Source organism: Pistacia vera, unplaced genomic scaffold (genome assembly GCF_008641045.1).
Source record: "Pistacia vera cultivar Batoury unplaced genomic scaffold, PisVer_v2 Contig818, whole genome shotgun sequence".
Taxonomy (NCBI): Eukaryota; Viridiplantae; Streptophyta; class Magnoliopsida; order Sapindales; family Anacardiaceae; genus Pistacia; species Pistacia vera.
In genome coordinates, this window is record NW_022196688.1 from 480,866 (window position 1) to 500,188 (window position 19,323).

General features: G+C 34.6%; 2 protein-coding genes across 3 annotated transcripts; one reads left to right on the forward strand and one right to left on the reverse strand.

Annotated features, from left to right (window-relative positions):
• Window positions 1–988: 988 nt before the first annotated feature.
• Window positions 989–3,670, forward strand: LOC116117586 (taxane 10-beta-hydroxylase-like). 2 transcript variants are annotated; one of them, XM_031403607.1, is made up of 4 exons: window positions 989–2,195; window positions 2,339–2,804; window positions 2,922–3,113; window positions 3,199–3,670. In XM_031403607.1, the coding sequence occupies exons 1-4, from the start codon at window positions 2,163–2,165 to the stop codon at window positions 3,201–3,203; spliced, it is 696 nt and encodes a 231-aa protein (XP_031259467.1). In that variant the 5' UTR covers window positions 989–2,162; the 3' UTR covers window positions 3,204–3,670. The 2 variants fall into 2 exon arrangements, with proteins under 2 accessions (XP_031259467.1, XP_031259466.1); XM_031403606.1 differs by having other exon boundaries at window positions 3,274–3,670.
• A 13,775-nt stretch (window positions 3,671–17,445) lies between these two features.
• Window positions 17,446–18,937, reverse strand: LOC116117592 (putative pectinesterase 63). The gene is made up of 4 exons (XM_031403614.1): window positions 18,440–18,937; window positions 18,133–18,339; window positions 17,808–18,052; window positions 17,446–17,724 (listed from the first exon to the last, which is right to left on the reverse strand). The coding sequence occupies exons 1-4, from the start codon at window positions 18,935–18,937 to the stop codon at window positions 17,565–17,567; spliced, it is 1,110 nt and encodes a 369-aa protein (XP_031259474.1). The 3' UTR covers window positions 17,446–17,564.
• Window positions 18,938–19,323: the final 386 nt, after the last annotated feature.

The following is a 19,323-nucleotide window of genomic DNA, read 5'->3' on the forward strand; positions in this document are numbered from 1 at the left end:
GAGTGATCAGATTCGACAACTTCACTACACTAATCAAATGATATTAATGTTTTTCTTAATTATCCAAATAAACAACAGGTCGTGTATATTTTGACTGAAGAAGAAATCATTATTGAAATTAAACAAGAAGAAGAAAAATACAATCCTGAGGATGGTAGTATGGAAATACCACAAGTTTCATATCAAGAAGCTCTAAACATGTTTGAGAGCTAGAAATATTGTGGCTCAACAAGAAGGTGTCAATGCTAACTACTGATTACATACTTACAAGATAAAATATGTGATAACAATTCTAAAAAATAAATCATTGTCCCAAATAATTTTAGATAAATATTTTATTTCATCTTCAATCTTTAATGTAACATAACATATATTTATTGTAATATACATATAATTATTACTATATAGAGACAAGTTCCTTAAAACGGGTTCTAAAAAAATTATAATTTATTACAATATAAAATTTATTCTTGCTTATAACTGATCTAAGTTGGAAACAAAATTTTCATATATAGAATATTACTATAAAGTGGTTATGTGGTATACGTATTTTCCCACGAAAAAGATGAGGAAAGAATCTTTCATATTATTGAAAGAGTGATACTATGGGTACTAACGGATGGGTACTAATCTGTGTACTAACTAAAGTATAGTATGGATATCATACGCATAGTATAGATACTATGTATAATTTTAACAAAGGTTAGTAAAATCTGTTAATACGCAAAGTATTATTCTTATTGAAATGTCCATCTCAAGGAAGCACAACGTGGTTCCTTCGGTTTGTGCAATATACATCACTATCTAAGCTTTCTAGTTTTGTTTTCCAGCCGTTCAAGAAAAGATTCCACATTTTAATTAACTTATCAGAATGACGATATCCTCTCTAAGTTATCACCGTCTCTAGATTCTGATTGGTCTTCCCTTCTTTCTCCAAGTATATAAGTTTATATATGCCATCTGATCTCGTTCATTCGTAGCAATGGAAGTAAACTTTCGCCATGAAGATTCCACTTTCGCCCCAGAAATTACAACTCTTATTCTTGTGACTCCAGTAACTCTTTTGGCTGGATGCTGGAGATATAGAGTTTACCCTCAGCTTGGAAGAAAGCTTCCTCCAGGAAAACTGGGTTTGCCTATTGTTGGAGAATCTTTAAGCTTCTTCAAGGCACAGAAAAAGAACCTGGTTGCTGAATGGATGAAGAAGTGTACCAATGAGTGTAGACGTAAAAATCTACCTGTACGGAAAGGAGGGTCTGATCCCGTGACGTTGAGGCCACTAGCGATCTGCTGTACCTGCACACGTAGAGAAACACACGCGTGAAGCGAACGGAAAACACCAGGGTGGTGTTTGCCGTAGGCACTCCGACGCTCAAGTCAGCAAGGCTGAAAGGCTTAATATAGTGAGGGCTAGGGAACGAGAAATTACCGGAAGTCTAGTCGGGGACCGTGACTACGGCGAATAAGTGAAACTCTCAAGTAAAGAGTCTCGGGTATGAAGGGGTAATGTTGATGTCCATTGTGAGAGGGCTGGCCTCTGCTTATATAGTGATTGTTTGGTCTCCTAATCCTGGTAGAAGTAGGAGTCCTAGCGTGACTCTGATGTCAACCCTAGAAGAATCAGGGCCGTAACCAGCTGTCTTATCAACATCCGGATAGGAAGTTAACTTTGATTAGGAGAACTCCGAACAGGAAAGTGCCCAGGAATGGGAGGTGAGTTCGTGGGTTCTATACTCGCCCATAGACTTGAGAAATGGGCTGGGATTAGGAGACTCGTGCCCACGTGGTTCGGGCCGGCTACACATTGTACCAAATGGGCTTAACGCGGTAGGGTCATCAGGATTGGGCTTCGCTGCTACTTCGGTGTCACGCCTATTTTCCAATTTGGGCCAAGGACGATTTTTGGCCCTAACAATGAGTATGGACCAATATTCAAGACCTCGCTCATAGGCTCTAATGCCGTTATTATTACTGGCCAAGCAGGTAACAGATTTATATTCAGTGACAGTGATAGTGGCATTGCATGTAACCAACCAGCTTCTGTAAGAGCCATACTTGGAAACAATAGTATCTTTGAGATTTCTGGGCCTCGATCCAAGCTTGTTAAGAGCGCAATTATAAACTCTCTAAGACCTGAAAGCATCTAAAGATATGTATGTGAAATGGATTCACTGATCAAGCAACAATTATTCCTGGTACGTAGTATACAAGAGTCATTAAATTCTGCTGCCTATTTAGAATCCACTAATTTACGCATCTGTTCTTATTTCTTGAAGCCAATTAATCAATTGCTGAAAGTTTACATATATGTATTGATTTCTACATGTAATTATTATAGGAACTCAATGGTATGGAGTCGGTAAAGGTAGCACCCCAGCTGAAGAAAACTGCATTTAAAGTCACTTGCAGTCTCCTCTACGCATTATCAGAAGGAAAGGAAAAAGATGCATTATTAGAGAATTTTGCAATTGCCCTCAAAGGAATACGGTGCGTCCCTTTGAATTTTCCAGGGACCTTGTATAGAAAATCATTGATTGCTCGAGCTAGGATAAGAAATTTGTTTACTCAGTTAATTGCTAGGAGGAGAAGAGAATTGGAAGAAGGGAAAGTGAGTTCTCATGAAGATATTATATCAACTTTAGTCAGTCTGAGAGATGAAGATGGTAAACCCTTGTTAGAGGAAGAAATTATTGATAATCTTATAACTCTAATGATGGCAAGCCATGACACTATTGCAATTCTACTTATCCATTTTGTGAGACTCCGTGCTAGGGATGCCGAAATTTGTGATAAAGTCCTTCAAGGTAATCTAAATTGCCAATTATTACAATTTATATCTAAGGAAGCTGTCAGGAATTTTTTTTTTTTCCCTGTCGATTACATTTGAACTTGGTTGCAATAAACACTTTAAACTTTGATAGAGCAAAAGGAAGTTGTGAAGGCTAGTGAAGGAAGTGGTGGAAAGCTTAGTCGGCGAGAGGTGCAAATGATGAAATACACATGGAGTGTAGCTCAAGAAATCATGAGACTGACTCCTCCAGTTATTGGCAATTTCAGGCGTGCTTGGAGAGACACCAGGTTTGATGGTTTTGATATCCCCAAAAGGATGGCAGGTACGTAATATGTAGAATTAAGAGAGCGATATCTATAACTAAAAGTAGAATTCCTAGCTTGATCCAATTTGTTTATGTATGTAAGTGTAAGGTTTCGAGTGAAAATTCCTGGTGTTGTGGGTAACCTCTGGCACGCATTTGGATGATAAAATATTTGCAGAACCAGAAAAAATTGATCCATCAAGATTCCAGACCCTGACAAAGTCGATGCCTCCATACACCTACATTCCTTTTGGAGCGGGTCAAAGAATTTGTCCTGGGCCTTAATTTGCTAGAGTGGAAGTGCTATTGATAATTCACTATTTGATAACAACTTACAGGTGGACTGAGGAGATTCCAGATGAGCCTATGATAGCAGATCCCATTCCCAACCCTGGCATGGGCCTTCCTGTCAGGCTCTATTCAAGGAACAATATATAAGTTATGAAAAAATATATAGACCTATCATGAAAATAATGTACTTCTGAGGTTCTTAATTATCCTTTCAGATTAGTTAGTATAAAAACACTTCAACCTGTCATCTTTCTTGTGGCAGATCTTGTCTTTTCTCATCATCGTTCACCCCATATTTAATCTGTTATTATACATTCTGGAGAGAGAGAGAGGGCTCCGAATTTTTGTCATATTTCATCATTTTCTTTTTTCCAGAAAAGTAGGGAAAAAAACCGATACCTCTTATTATGATCCTGAATATGATCAAGTTTGAGGAAAGATCAAGCTTCTGTATATCACTTTAATGCTTGGAGTATCTAACCCTGCAACTGGGGTTTTGCCTTTGGTCAAAAGCACTTGTATTCCCCATAGTAGTCAATCCTGCAATTACTTAATTCAATGATTTAGTTTCCAAAACTAAGTTAATTAATCCATGGGAAGTGGTAACTAAATGTTGATATGGGATTCGCACCAGTTAGAGTGATTTGATTAATCTTGATGGAATCAGAACCAATGTGTGCATGATTAAGAATAACCAGTAATGTATGTAAAAATGCAGTAAAATAAGTAACACAAAGAGTTTTAAAGTGGTTCGGCTAGTTAAGATTTTAAGCCTACGTCCATTATTTTTGTATTTACTGTGAGAGTTTACAATAGTATTCCTAGAATAATTCGCTAACCCCTTTCTCATCGTTGAAAGGGGTTTATATACAGACTTTGTATAAAGGAAAAAAACGAAAATAAAAGGATTACAATTAAGATTGAAATGCAACTTCGATATTCCTGCCTTTGAGTGCTGAGATTACGTCAAGATTGTTGTCGATCTGATCCCTTCCAAGATATCTGGGATTTGAGGTTATCTGTGAGCTGATTGAATAATTGTCGAGGTTGGTCGCCACTAGCTTGTGCTCGGTTGAGCTATATCTCGACGAGCTTATGTTGGGTTGGGCAATCGATTAAGCTGAACTGATTCTGGATCGGGCTATAACTGAAAGATGGATGCATGGAAAATCAAGCATATCATACTATAACAAGTATAGTCATAGTTTAAAAAAAAAATTCAATCAAATTGAAATAAGTAAGGTAGAACATGTTACCTTAAGCCCTTAGCAACCTTGGAGCCTCTTAATTTCAAGAGAAATTAAGCAAAAGAGTATCCACACCAAGGGAAGAAGAGATTTGACCAAGAGGGAGATTTAGGGTTCTTAGAGATTTTTTTTCTACACAAAAATTGATATATCATTTTCTTTATATAGGAATCCTTGTAAACAATTCAATAATTATTTTGGACTTCCTTAAACAATTCCATAATTGTTATGAAGTTGTTAAACTTCTTTAAATGATAACATTGGATTAACATTTAATCACAATTAACAATTTAACTCTTAAATTGTTTACATAACAATTTAACCCTTAAATTGTTTACAATTACAACCCCTTGTAAAATCCAATTTAATATAAAGAAAATGATTAATATAAATAACTTTATTACCTTTGGTAGGTGCTAGCCAACCTTGGATAATCAACTCTCTTTGGCTATTTCTTCATTCTCCTTAGTTTTTAGTTGTTGACCTCTTAGGTTCACTGTGGCTTAGCGTGGGCCCAATATCACAATATTTCGATATGTTTTATCATAACTCTTTATGAACAAAACTCTCACTGATTATGGTAGGCATCTAGCAATGCTCCATAACCCCTAAGTCACAATGAAGATATACTCCAACGAACCTTTTTACAATCATACATGTTGTATAATCAAATCCTTCCGTTATCTAATCCCAATTAAGAATGGATTCACGGTATGTAAAATCCTTTCTAATTTTAATACAATACATACGGAACGTGGTCACCATGAAAAACCTTTCATGTAACATTTTATAATCCGGCCGGAGATTTCTCTTTTCCAATGTATCTTGACATTTGTCTAGGAACTTGATATCAATCTATACCAAGTCAACGGATCCCATCTTGACTATCACTTGTCCTCACACATAAACAACACATGGCCAAATCGGCTTATTAACACATGCATGATTAGCCTCATGTTTATACACCATATGAACCATATGCGTTTATGCAGAATCCAACCATGATATCTCAGGTCTAAGGATTAATAATACCCTAGTACGATCTTATGATAAATCATTGACTATATTTTAAATGTTCATGTGATTCATCATAAATGGCCATATTCGATAAACAGTTCACTAACCGCGGTGTCCATGCTAATGCCCTAGTGATATAACTTTTATAATCACCCACACCAATACCATCACATGATATTCTACGGAGGCATTCAGCATGCCTACTATGTAATATTATTGCCCAATTAATATTACTTATGTAGGGAATACTTTGATGATTTTGATCTTCTAAGATTTGTATCATCCGAACATTCACATGTAATACATATATATAAATGAAGCAATAAACCACATGTGAAATAAGAACACTTTCTTTTATTGATAAGATAAAATGTATATACAAACTATATACATTCACATATATATACAAAACATAATGCCTCAGAACCGATGACATGATTGATTCCTAGGGCATACACTAACAAAACTTCCACTTGCACTAGAGCCAATCGTTGTGGTATCTAATACCCATCTTCTCAAGATGATGATCTAATTGCTTCTGTGTCATCGCTTAGTAAGTGGATCAGCTACGTTATCCGCTGAAGGCGTTTTCTGCACCAAAATTTCTCCAGCTTCAACAAGCTCTCTCAAAATATGATATTTACGCTGAATATGTTTTGATTTTGGTGTGCTCTGGTTCTTTTGCTTGTGCAATAGCACCATTATTATCGCAAAACAAGGTTATCGTATAACTCATGTTCGGAACCACGTCAGTCAGCTACAAATTTACGTATCCACATACCTTCTTTTACCACTTCTGAAGCAGTAATATATTCAGCTTCTGTAGGGAGTCGGTAGTGGTCGACTGTTTGGAACTTTTCAACTAACTGCTCCTCCATTACATGTAAAGATGAATCGGATGTAGACTTTCTATCATCCACATCTGATTGAAAATTAGAATCTGAGTATCCCTGGATTTTCAATTCTGAACCTCCATAACTCAGTATTAAATCTTTAGTCCTTCTCAAGTACTAAAGATTGTTTTAACTGCTGACAATGTTTCTCTCTTGGATTTGATTGATATCTCCTCACCATACTTATAGCATAAACTATATCAGGCCTTGTACATAGCATTGCGTACATAAAACTACCCACGGAAGAGCGTAGGGTATATTACGCATCCGCTGTCGCTCCTGATCAATCTTAGGACTCATATCCTTAGAAAGATGTAGTCCATGACCGAAAGGCAAAAAACTCTTTTGGAGTCTTACATGTTGAACTTTTCAACATTTTCTCTATATACATGCTCTGAGATAACCCTATCAATCCTTTCGCTCTATTTCTATAGATGCGAATTCCTAGGAGTAATTTGCTTCTCCCAAATCTTTCATTGAGAAAGCTTTTGACAATCACATCTTAACTTCAGTCATCATGCAATATCATTTCCCATTAATAATATGTCATCTACATATAATGAGGAAAATCATGACATGATCTTTTACCCACTTGTATACACACGGTTCATCCGGATTCTTTATGAAACCAAAAGTTTTGATTGTTTCATCAAATCGGATTCCAGCTTCTGGAAGCTTGCTTTAATCCATAAATAGATCTATGCAATTTGCACACTTTATGTCTCTCAGCATTGGATCAAAACCTTCAGGTTGTTGCATAATATGTTTTCCTCAATAAATCCATTGAGGAACGCGGTCTTGACATCCATTTGCCAAATTTCATAATCAAGTCTGCTGCTATGGCTAGCATGATTCTGATGGATTTAAGCATTGCAACTGGTGAGAAAGTTTCCTCATAATCCAACCCTTGTTTCTGAGTATAACCTTTCGCTACCAGTCTAGCTTATAGGTCTCTACCTTTCCATCTGCGCCAACCTTTCTCTGAAGCCCATTTACAACCAATGGAACTATTCCTTTTGGAGGATCAACAAGTGTCCAAACTTAATTAGTGTACATGGATTCTATTTCAGAATTCATCGCTTCTAGCCATCTTCTAGAATCGACATCTAATATCGCCTCTTCATAAGTTTTAGGATCATCTCCATGATCAACTTCTCCTACTGAAAAAGATTCAAAAACTTTTTCATGTAGAAGCCATAATATCTCTCTGGAGGTCGAGATATTCTAGAAAGTTTATGGGCTGGAACCATTGTGTCATGTGTTGAAGGTTCTTGATCTGGTTCACCTATCTGAGTATGATCGATTTGAGACTCTTCGGAATATTCTTTGAGTTCAACTTTTCTTCCTGCACCTCCTTCATCTAAAATTCTTTCTCAAGAAATGTGCATTTCTACTGATTGAAATTCTTTGATCAGTAGGGACATAAAAATAATATCCTAAACTTTCTTTAGGATAACCTCCAAATCGACCTTTTTCAGATCTTACATCCAACTTATCTGTTTTACAATCTGACATAAGCTGGACAACTCCAGACCTAAATAGTTAAGACTAGGTGGTTTGTCATACCACACTTCATATGGTGTTTTCTGGACTGATTTAGATGGTGCTCTATTTAAATATGCACTGCTGTTTGTAAGGCATACCCCCACAAGTAAATCGGCAAGTCCATAAAAGTCATCATCGATCGCACCATATCCAATAAAGTACGATTTCTCCTTTCAGATACACCATTTTCTTTGTGATATAATCCCATTTCTTTTAGAAAATCTCGAAATTCTGTACTCAAGTATTCACCTCCACGATCTGATCGTAGAATTTTAATACTCTTTCTAATTTTTCTCTACTTCATTCTTAAATTCTTTGAATTTTTCAAAAGATTCTGATTTGTATTTCATTAAATACAAATACTCATACCTGAATAATCATCAATAAAGGTAATAAGTAGTGAAAACCTCCTCTGGCCATTTCATTAAATGGTCCACATGCATCTGTATGTATTAATTCCAGCAATTCTTGGCCCTTTCCCCTTTACTCTTAAAGGTGACTTGATCATTTTTCCTTGAAGACAAGATTCATAGGTTGGATAAGGTTCTAAACCCAATGAACTTAAAAGTCCACTTTCTCCTAACTGGTTTATTCTTCTGTCTCCTATATAGACCTAATCTATGATACCAAAGTAATTTAGGATTAATTTCATTCCGAGTTCGTTTATTAGTAATGGAATTCATATGCTATGCCCATTTTCTTTACACCAAAAGCATTGGCCTTTTCATTAGATTTATTGGCTTGAGGAGCAGCCTTGTTCTTAAATCCCTTTCCTTGGGTCTTGTTCCCAATTTCTTTTGAGATTTCATTGGCTTTTTCTTCTTTGTCTTACTGGAAGAAGCCATACTTACAACCTCCTGCCTTTTGCCTTTACTTTCCTGATCATAAACTGTTGAATCTCATTCAACAAATCAGGAAGTTTTCTCTCAATCCTATTGAGATGATAATTATTGATGAAAGGTGTGAAACTTGGAGGTAGAGATTGGAGAACCAAATCCTCCTTGAGGGTATCCGGCATTTCAATTCTCATGTCATGTAATTGCCCCAGAATGTTAATCATTTTCATGACAGTTTCTTCTGGTGACACGCCTTCTTTCAACTTCATTCCAAATAAAGTTGAACTTAATTCATATTGCCTTATCCTCGAATTCTCACGATACAATCTTTGTAACGCGAGGTAAATTTCATTAGCACTTTTCATCTTTTCACACTTTCTCTGAAGCTCGTCACTCATCGATGCCAACTATAAGAGCGAGCTTTAAGTTCATCTTCCTTCTATTTTTTATATTCATTATGCTCATCAGAAGGAGCATCAGAAGAGGAGGTTCAGGCAGGGTGTTTCTAAAACATAGGCTGCGTTTTCTGAATTCAATATATTTTCAGTTTCCTCAGCCAATCATTGAAATTACTACGGCCAACTAACTTGTTCTTATCCAGGATTTTCAACAGTAGATTATTCATCTTTCACTATTGATATCTTATGAGAGATGCTGCAAGAAAATTAAAAACAAATTATGAGTGTTTTGTTATATATATTTTATTAAGCTAATCTAATTAGCTCCCACTATTTTATTCAAATCCTATACTTCCCTGGATAAAGCTTCGGAAATTTTGCTGGATTAAAAATTTCTAGTGGGAATCAAATTCTTATCAATTTAATAAACCTCACATAGAAATCTTGGTCCATTAAATTCAATAAGTAGGAAACTATTTCCTTTTATATCACCATATAAGTTATGATTCATTTTCTTGCCTCTAGTTTCAGAACCTCACTAATAGAAATCTTGGTACCCTACACTAGTTAAATCCGACCCATCATGCTTTCTAAAATAGAATTCCTATTATACCCTCACATAATAGAAATCTTGGGTACAATGTGAATTTCTATCCAAGAACTAAGACAGTCAATTCTAAGTCATAAATTAGCATCCCTCACATAATAGAAATCTTGGATCTCTAATTTTATGGCAAAGAATAAGTGACTCATAATGGAAGGCATAGACTTAATATTTTAATTAGGGAAGATTTAAAGTTTAGGTTTTAATTTTAGGTAATGTTTTAATATCTACCCTATACATATTCATAATATGTATCAACTAAATATAAAACAAACCCCCAAACTACAAACCTAAAACTAAATGTCTGCCATAAAATTAAGTTTCAACACTTCATTTAATACTAAAACTTAACTATATACAATGACATAATTAATATGCATAAAACATACAAGCATATTGCATGCTTCAATATGCATCACATGTTATCAAACATGACAAAAATGCATTATGTTGATATACACACATATATCTCATATATCAATATATTCAACATTGCCCATCAATAAGCATAAATAAAAACAATTTATTAAACTTTAGGGTATAATGTAACATTTACATAATAAGTATTATTCAACCAATATTGGCCATTAATAATTGGTGAAGAAAATTATGCTTATCTTATAAGACACATGTCATACTATATACATTAATCTAATTAATCTTATCAAACACATAATAACAATTAAATTGTGTTTACACTACTTTTCCATGTTTTTGGCACACAGACAATTTTACCCTTAACTCTTTAAGACAAATTATCTTAATACCCTTTAATGTCATATAAATCACATATTTAACAAAACACAATAAATAACAAATTATGCCAATCAAGATCAAACAACCTTTTTGCACCTTACTAAAAAATATGCAACTATTTCTCATAGAACAAAAAACATCTCCATGTATCCATGAACATTTTAATCACTATTAAACAATTCATTTAAATTGTCTAAACAAGTATGCTCATTAATCAACAATTAATTTACAAACTTGTCATGGCCAAAATGTCACATAATCAAAATCATGTGAACAACATCAATTTTCATCAAAATTGACATAGTAGCATCCATACAATGTCTAACCATCAGGAATCTTATTCTTCAAGCCATAAATATTGAACAGCAACATTTTAACCCAAACTCATTTGGCAACTTCAATCAAACACTAAAATTTCCATTAAATATTGATGTTTGTGCCATAACCTTCATGTTCTTCAAACAAAGTCATAAGAATTAATTGAAATAAAAAAGTTCAAACACTAAGTCATGGCCGAATTTTGCTATCCACTAAAATGATTAAAACAATTTTTTATGGCATATTAAGCATACTATGCATGGATCTACAATTCTTACAAAGCAAGTTACATGTAACTTCACAAATCAAAATTTGGAAAAATACATAACATATTCAACATATGAACATGAACTTTTTGGCCAATTTTAGACAAATAAGGACAAATCCTTGGCTCTGATACCATTTGAAAGATGGATGCATGGAGAATCAAGCATATCATATATAAACAAGTATAGTCATAGTTTAAAAAAAAAATTCAATCAAATTGAAATAAGTAAGGTAGAACATGTTACCTAAGCCCTTAGCAACCTTGGAGCCTCTTAATTTCAAGAGAAATTAAGCAAAAGAGTATCCACACCAAGGGAAGAAGAGATTTGACCAAGAGGGAGATTTAGGGTTCTTAGAGATTTTTTTTCTACACAAAAATTGATATATCATTTTCTTTATATAGGAATCCTTGTAAACATTCAATAATTGTTTTGGACTTCTAAACAATTCCATAATTGTTATGAAGTGTTAAATTCTTTAAATGATAACATTGGTATAACATTTAATACAATTAATAATTTAACTCTTAAATTGTTTACATAACAATTTAACCCTTAAATTGTACAATTACAAACCCCTTGTAAAATCAAATTTAATATAAAGAAAATTTTCATATAAATAATTTTATTACCCTTGGTAGGTGCTAGCCAACCTTAGATAATCAACTCTCTTTGGCTATTTCTCCATTCTCCTTAGTTTTTATGTGTGACCTCTTGGTTCACTGTGGCCTAGCCGTGGGCCTAATATCACAATCTATTTCAATATGTTTTGTCATAACTCTTATGAACAAACTCTCACTGATATGGTAGGCATTAGCAATGCTCCTAACCCCTAAGTCACAATGAAGATATACTCCAACGAACCTTTTACAATCATACACGTTGTATAATCAAATCCTTCCGTTATCTAATCCTAATTAAGAATGGACTCATGGTATGTCAAAATCCTTATCTTATTTTAATCAATATATACAGAACGTGTCACCATGAAACAACCTTTCATGTACATTTTATATACCCGGCCGGAGATTTCCCTTTTCCAATGTATTTTGACATTTGTCTAGGAACTTGATATCAATCTATCCAAGTCACCGGATCCCATCTTGACTATCACTTGTCCTCACACATAAACAACACCATGGCCAATTGGCTTATTAACACATGGCATGATTAGCCTCATGTTTATACACCATATGAACCATATGCGTTTATGCAAATCCAACCGTGTATCTCAGGTCTAAGGATATAATACCCTAGTACGCATCTTATGATAAATCATTGACTACATTTTAAATGTCCATGTGATTCATCATAATGGTCATATTCGATAAACAGTTCACTAACCGCGTATTCATGCTAATGCCCTAGTGATATAACTTTTATAATCACCCACACCAATACCATCACATGATATTCTACGAGGCATTCAGCATGCCTACTATGTAATATTATTGCCCAATTAATATTACCTATGTAGGGAATACTTTGATAATTTTGATCTTCTAAAGATTTGTATCATCCGGACATTTCACATGTAATACTATTATAAATGAAGTAATAAACCACATGTGAAATAAGAACACTTTCTTTTATTGTAAGATAAAATGTATATACAATATATACATTCACATATATATACAAAAATAATGCCTCAGAACCGATGACACGATTGGTTCCTAGGGCATGCACTAACAATAACCTCATTGACAACTGATTTCTCCGAGCTTAATGAAAAAATCACACACACACACTAAATAATTGGGTTGATGGTGAATTTATACATAATTTGGATGTATAAACTATTTAGAGTAATTTATAGAATGAACCTCATCCAAATTTAGTTCGTATAGGAACTAGCTTAGCGTGTGTGAGACTTGGCACAACAAAAATTAGAGAAATTGTGTGCCGAAAATTGTCTTATGATTAATACATGATAATCCTATCTTTCATAGTGATTTTTGTATTGAATTTCATAAGATATAGGATACTTCTCATATAGTTTGGGCCATAATTTGTTGGTTTTTGGGCCTAACTCTTACCTGAAATGACTTATTGAGTGAGAGGATTGCCCACTCTATAAATTCATTGACTTGAGCGGGTCTAGTCGATATGGGATCTCCAACACTCCCCTCATGGTCAAGCCCATATGGTCCACTTGCCTATAAATGGAGATAGTTTGGTAGCCTACCATTGGTCAATCATTCAGCTCAAATGGGATTGGCTCTGATACCACTTGTTGGTTTTTAGGCCTAACTCCTCACCCAAAAAGCCTTATGAGTGGGAGAATTGTCCACTCTATAAACTCATTAGCTTAAGCGTGTCTAGTCGATATGGGATCTCCAACACAATTGCTACATAATTCTATAATTTTACTTTGTAGGCCTAAACGATGATTTTAAGAATAAATGATGGTGTTGAGCGTAAATTACGTAACTTGAGATTTTCAACTTGGAATGACCTGAATTTAAAAGCTATGAAAATCTAAGAAGCAGAGCTACAACTTTCATGTTTGGCTTTTTTCCTTATTCTGACTGGAAGATGGTAAAACTTGGCTTGAAATTATGAACAGTCCGTTGCGAACTGAAGAAAAATATCTTTGAACATACATTAGTATTTTTGCATTAACGTGAGCTGTAGACATCAAATTGGGATAATTCTTGAATAAGTAGAAATATAAGATACAGGGCTACAACTTTTATGTTTTGGTGTGATCCAGTTCAGCTTAGAAAATGGTTAAAAATGAGCTGAAAGTTACATTAGTTCATGGAAGACAAGTTTATTATCATGATTTTTAATTTAAGTGTGGCTTTTTACCATAATACCCTCACAACTTTAATACCAAAAGAGAGGTCCTTAGCAATTTTCTGTTTTTTTTTTTTTGGGGGGGGGTGGGTTGTTGTGGCGGTGTGTGCAAAACACATCAAAGATGAGGAGGAGATCAAAGGAGAGAGGTCTAGCACATTCATTCGAGACAAGTTGGCGCGATACATTTCTAGAAATCAATTCTTCAAGATTTCAGCTTTTGTTTTCTCTTACTCAACTTTTATTTATCAGTTTGGAATTGTTATGATGATGAGTTCAAAATTGATATTGATTGTTATCACTTTGATTATGGGTAGATTGTTATTGTTAAGGGTAGATTCTACCAAACCACGTTGACTTGATTTTCAATTTTTAAAGCATTCAGGAATTTATTGTTCTACAAGAATCTGTGTGATTTGCTTAATGCTTTGGATATGATGTTTCTTTAATTATTTAGGGCTTATTGAATGATGAACTGGGCGGTGAAGTCTGATTAGAATTTTTTGATTAGGGTTTCATTGTGTTCAACTGTTTTATGATGTGATGATAAAGGGCAGTGAATCACTTTAGGTCATAAATAGCATAGATCATAGATTGAATAGGATACTCGGGAGAGTCTTATGAGGTTTATATGGCCAGTTTAGGTTTAAGCGAGAGCGGAACTAACTGTTAATGAATTTCACAATTGTGTTAAATTGAGGGATTTAGCCATCTTTATATCAATAAATTTCCGGAATTTGATTTTTATAGCATGTCTGTCACATTGGTTTAGGTATAATCGAAACCCTTAACATTTTTATCATAAAGTGATATTTGTCTTTATATTTAATTGTTTTAATTTCTACAAATTCTTATTTTTATTTTAAATTCATATCATCAATTCGTTATCTCAAATAACAATTAAGATTAGTCAATTTATTTATTTGTTTAGCAGACAGTCCATGTGGGATTCATCACTTTATTCATCACTTTATACTTGTCGATTAGTACATTGCTAGCATACGAAATAGTCACAACAATACACCAAAGACCCCATGCATTCTGAGGGTCTTGTAAAGAACCATTAAGGATCGATGACATAGAAGACACCATAATTAACTAATAAAACGTCAAAGCATGCGAAGTCATCTTATTATTGATTTAGGGTTAATAGAAACAGCTTATACATTCATTACATCTCTCTTCCTTACTCGTATGCACATGTATATGCAAAAGAGCAGTTGAAAAGAAACATATGTTATTCACTGCTGCCGATCAAATCAACCAAACTGGACATCATTTTATCGATCATCATTCATCTCGGCACGATTCTTTCTGATCATGGAGGAGTAGTGATACCTGCAGAAAATAAGAAAATCAAGTTAGCCATATAGGCTATATAATTAACAGTAAGATTGTACTTCTGGGGTGAGAAGGGTATTACTTCCACACTTGAAGTTGCGCGGAACAGTCCTCCACACCCTTGAACTTGCCTTAATGGTACGTGAACTCCAAGGAGAGCAGCCAACTTAGGAGAACATAAGGGCATACACACTCAAAATGAGTCACTCTAACGCGTTGGCAACAGTTGGCAGAGGGGTTTCGGCCTAATACAACTGCCCTGCATGCGTTACCAGAAGCCTCTTCTCCTGCTCACACTGGCTGGGACTTATGCCTCCTTTCACCATTGGAATCTCAAACACGCCCATCACCACAACCATCAAACCACCAATGCACCACATAAGACTAGCCCTCATTTTTTTTTTTCTCTTCTAATCAATCTTTCTCACTTTGTGCCTCTAACACAAGGCTCCTACTCCTTTATATAGATTTTTTTGCACAACTATGAATCAGAGAGGATAGGCAAGGACTAAACTGTAGGGATTACATAATGTGAATCAGAAATATTAAGCAATTAGTGACGATATTCAACCTTTACCACTTGGCAAGAAGTTGCTTGTGCTTCCCTGTCTGCGGAATTTTTTGGCAGACTTCAACTTGTGAGCCAGTGAGTGGAAAGGTCAATAATTATAATCTGATAGAAACGCGCAGACGGCAGACCCAGTATTTTCTTCAACTGCCATATAATATATTGCCATATTGGGGACTTTCAAATTGTTGTCCTTTTTGTGGAAATTAGGTCAGTTGTGAGACTTCGAGCCCGCTACCCCGATATAATAATTTGGTGATTCAGTGGGCATAAGCATAGATGAAGGAAATATGATGTCATTTGTACTGCGTCCTATAAATTCATGCCACATTTACATTTATTTTATTTTTTTATTTATATAAAAATCTTTACTATTGAGATCTTTTAAAAGATAAGATTTTAGTTTATAAAACTATATGATGTATATCGCTTAGTTCTTCCAATTAAACTTATTGTGATATTTATATAAAATTATCAATCATAATAGAATGCCAAAAAAAAAAAAAAAATTACATATGTGTTATAAAATTTTGAATGAACAAATACAGTTATATACAGAAGACTCGACTCGTCCATAAACAATATATATATATAAGATTTACATTGAAACTTGTCTAATGTTAAAACTATATTGGCATCAAAGTAATTATACAAATATGGTATTATCTCTCTCACTCCCACAACACAAATACAAGACCTTTTGAATATAATTGACCATAATAGTTGAATTGTTTATTATCTGTCCACGGGGGCCCAGGGGAGAGGTTTAAAGTTCGGGACTTTCAAATTTGTTGTGCTTTTTTGGAACTTTAGGTCAGTGGTGTGGCTTTGAGTCATAATAATAATTTAAAATGTTCGCCTTTTTAGGACTTTCAAGTTTGTAGTGCTTTTTTGTGGAAAATTTAGGTCAGTGGTGTGGCTTTGAGTCATATAATAATTAGGTGATTCAGTGGGCATAAGAATAGACGAAGGAAATATTGTTCACAAAAAAAAAAAGTCTTTTATAACGTATAATGTCATTTGTACTTCGTCCTATAAACTCATACCACAGTTACATTTATTTTTATTTTTGATTTATATAAAAATCTTTATTATTGAGAATCTTTTAAAATTGACAACTTTTATAAACAAAAAGTAAGATTACATGATATGTCGTATGGATAATGTGATATCAAATCACTTAGTTCTTCCAATTAAACTTTATTTTGTAGATATTTATATAAAATTATCAATCATAATATAGAATGCCAAAAAAAATATAATTTTATAATACATATGTGTGTGTATATATATATATATATTTCAGAAATTCTATTGTACTCTTTGTAGATAATAAACTGAATCTTCATATTTCATTGTTAAGAATAATTTATTAACATCTCAATAAAATGATCAATTAATGTAACTGATCAACTTTACAATAAAATCTCTAATTTCATAAATTAGAAATGTTTAGGCTTTGGCCACTTGTACAAAGCCAGTGCTACATAAAGTAAGCTTGTCTAAACAATTTGTACAAGCTCTAATGCTACGTTCATAAGTTGTACTTAAAGCAGCAGCTACATTTATTAAGAAGAGGCTTTTTTTTTATAGTGTGGGAGGAGGGAGTATCCATTGAGCTCCCTGAACGTAGCCAAGGCTGAGGAAGGGTTGGACTTCTTCCTTGGTTAGCTGTCTGGTGAATTTAGCCCTACTTTTTGGAGTTGACCCTGCTCCTGAACACTGGTATTCTCCATAGAAAACACTCCTGCAATTCATTTATACCATGATTCATTAATTCAGTTGGTGAGAGATTTTGATTCGTTAAGTAAATCAAGAAATTAAGGTTACCGATCGCGCTCGGGATGGAAATTGTTGGTCCATCCAGCTGGTGTGACGACCTTGCCCATGCTGGTGAAAGCATAAACCACTCTTGGGCTAGTTTTCCAAGCTCTGCCCAAGTATGTACTCCCCCTCCCAGTTATTGAACAATGCACGAATGAGTATCCTGTATCCTCGTTTTCACTGTCCCGAGCATGTGCTGTTATTACTGTAAATTGACTCATTCCATCCCCCATCACATGTAACTCCGTGTTCTGCATTCATCAAAATCCATTTTATATATAATAGCACAAGTAATCAAATACTCTTATCTATTTCAAGGAGTTGGACTTACCAAATATAATGACTTTCCTGATCCAAAAATGAAATCAACAGTGCCTTCAATGTAGCAATCCTTGAAGAAATGATTGCCCTTGTGATCACACAAGGTATCCTGGAACCCAAACACTTTGCAGTTATAGAAGGCTGCTTTGTCTCCAGAGACCCTCAATGCAACAGCCTGAGCTCCAACCCTTTTCCCGTCTGGCCTTGGCGCAGAATTCTAAACACAAAAATCCATACAAAACGTTACGATTACTTCTCGAAGACACTTCTAAGTAGAATGATACAATATCAAATTTTATTAAAGGAATTACACAAACCTTTATTATAATATTAGCAGCTATGAAGTAATCAGACTCCACAACAAGGGTGGCACTGTCAATTGTTCCATACTTGGCTGCAGTTCCATCAAATGTCAAAGTCGGTATAGCATTAGGCGATCCATAAAGCGTCACAAACTTTTTGCTTCCATCAATCTTGACCTTCTCTCGATATTCTCCAGGTCCAATCCACAGAATGACACGTTTTGTGTCGTTCCCTGACGGTATGCTGTTAAGTGCATCATTTATAGTTTTAAAATCACCACTTCCATCCATTCTAACCTTGATAACACGAGATCCAGCCTCAGCCGCAGCAAGTTCAGGTTCTACACTTTTCTGCCTGCTATTACAAGGCTTAACATTGGCTTGGAACCAGCCATCTAATTGTGATTTATCAGCAGGAATTGGCGGTCCATTATTCATAGGAACAGGCGTCCCATCAGCATAAATGAGGAAAATTGTGAAAATGGCAATGTGCTTGATCTCTTTACTCAACATGTTTGGATTGTGTGTTTGATTGGTGAATGATTAACGTATGCCAATTATTTATAAGGCAGTAATAAGTGAAAATTAGAGAAGAGGCTAAATCGTCGGTTTTTCCGGTTATTCATTTGTGGTTAGTGGTTGACTTACTAATGGCCAGAAATGAATGTTATATTATCCATCACATAAAATTTAAATGTGTTCACTTTCTCCTGGGGCCTCATTGCATGGACATCCTTCCTCTTTCCTTTTAGTTCTTATTTTACCCAAAACCAAACCTTGTATTAGCTCTATATATAATATAACTAATATGTTAAAATTACTAAGGTAAACAGGAATTTTAGATCAGATTATCCATTAAATTAAAATCAAAAGTCATCAGCAAGTATCATGTGCAAAAA

Bases quoted from the DNA above. Each gene is read 5' to 3' on its own strand.
- LOC116117592 (XM_031403614.1), bottom strand. From the start codon at position 18,937: ATGTTGAGTAAAGAGATCAAGCACATTGCCATTTTCACAATTTTCCTC. The intron at 18,340-18,439 runs GTTTGTGTAATT...TTTTGTGTTTAG, and splicing joins CTGCTAATATTATAATAAAG to AATTCTGCGCCAAGGCCAGA. The intron at 17,725-17,807 runs GTAACCTTAATT...AATGAATTGCAG, and splicing joins TTCCATCCCGAGCGCGATCG to GAGTGTTTTCTATGGAGAAT.
- LOC116117586 (XM_031403606.1), top strand. From the start codon at position 2,163: ATGGATTCACTGATCAAGCAACAATTATTCCTG. The intron at 2,196-2,338 runs GTACGTAGTATA...TAATTATTATAG, and splicing joins TCAAGCAACAATTATTCCTG to GAACTCAATGGTATGGAGTC. The intron at 2,805-2,921 runs GTAATCTAAATT...AAACTTTGATAG, and splicing joins TTGTGATAAAGTCCTTCAAG to AGCAAAAGGAAGTTGTGAAG.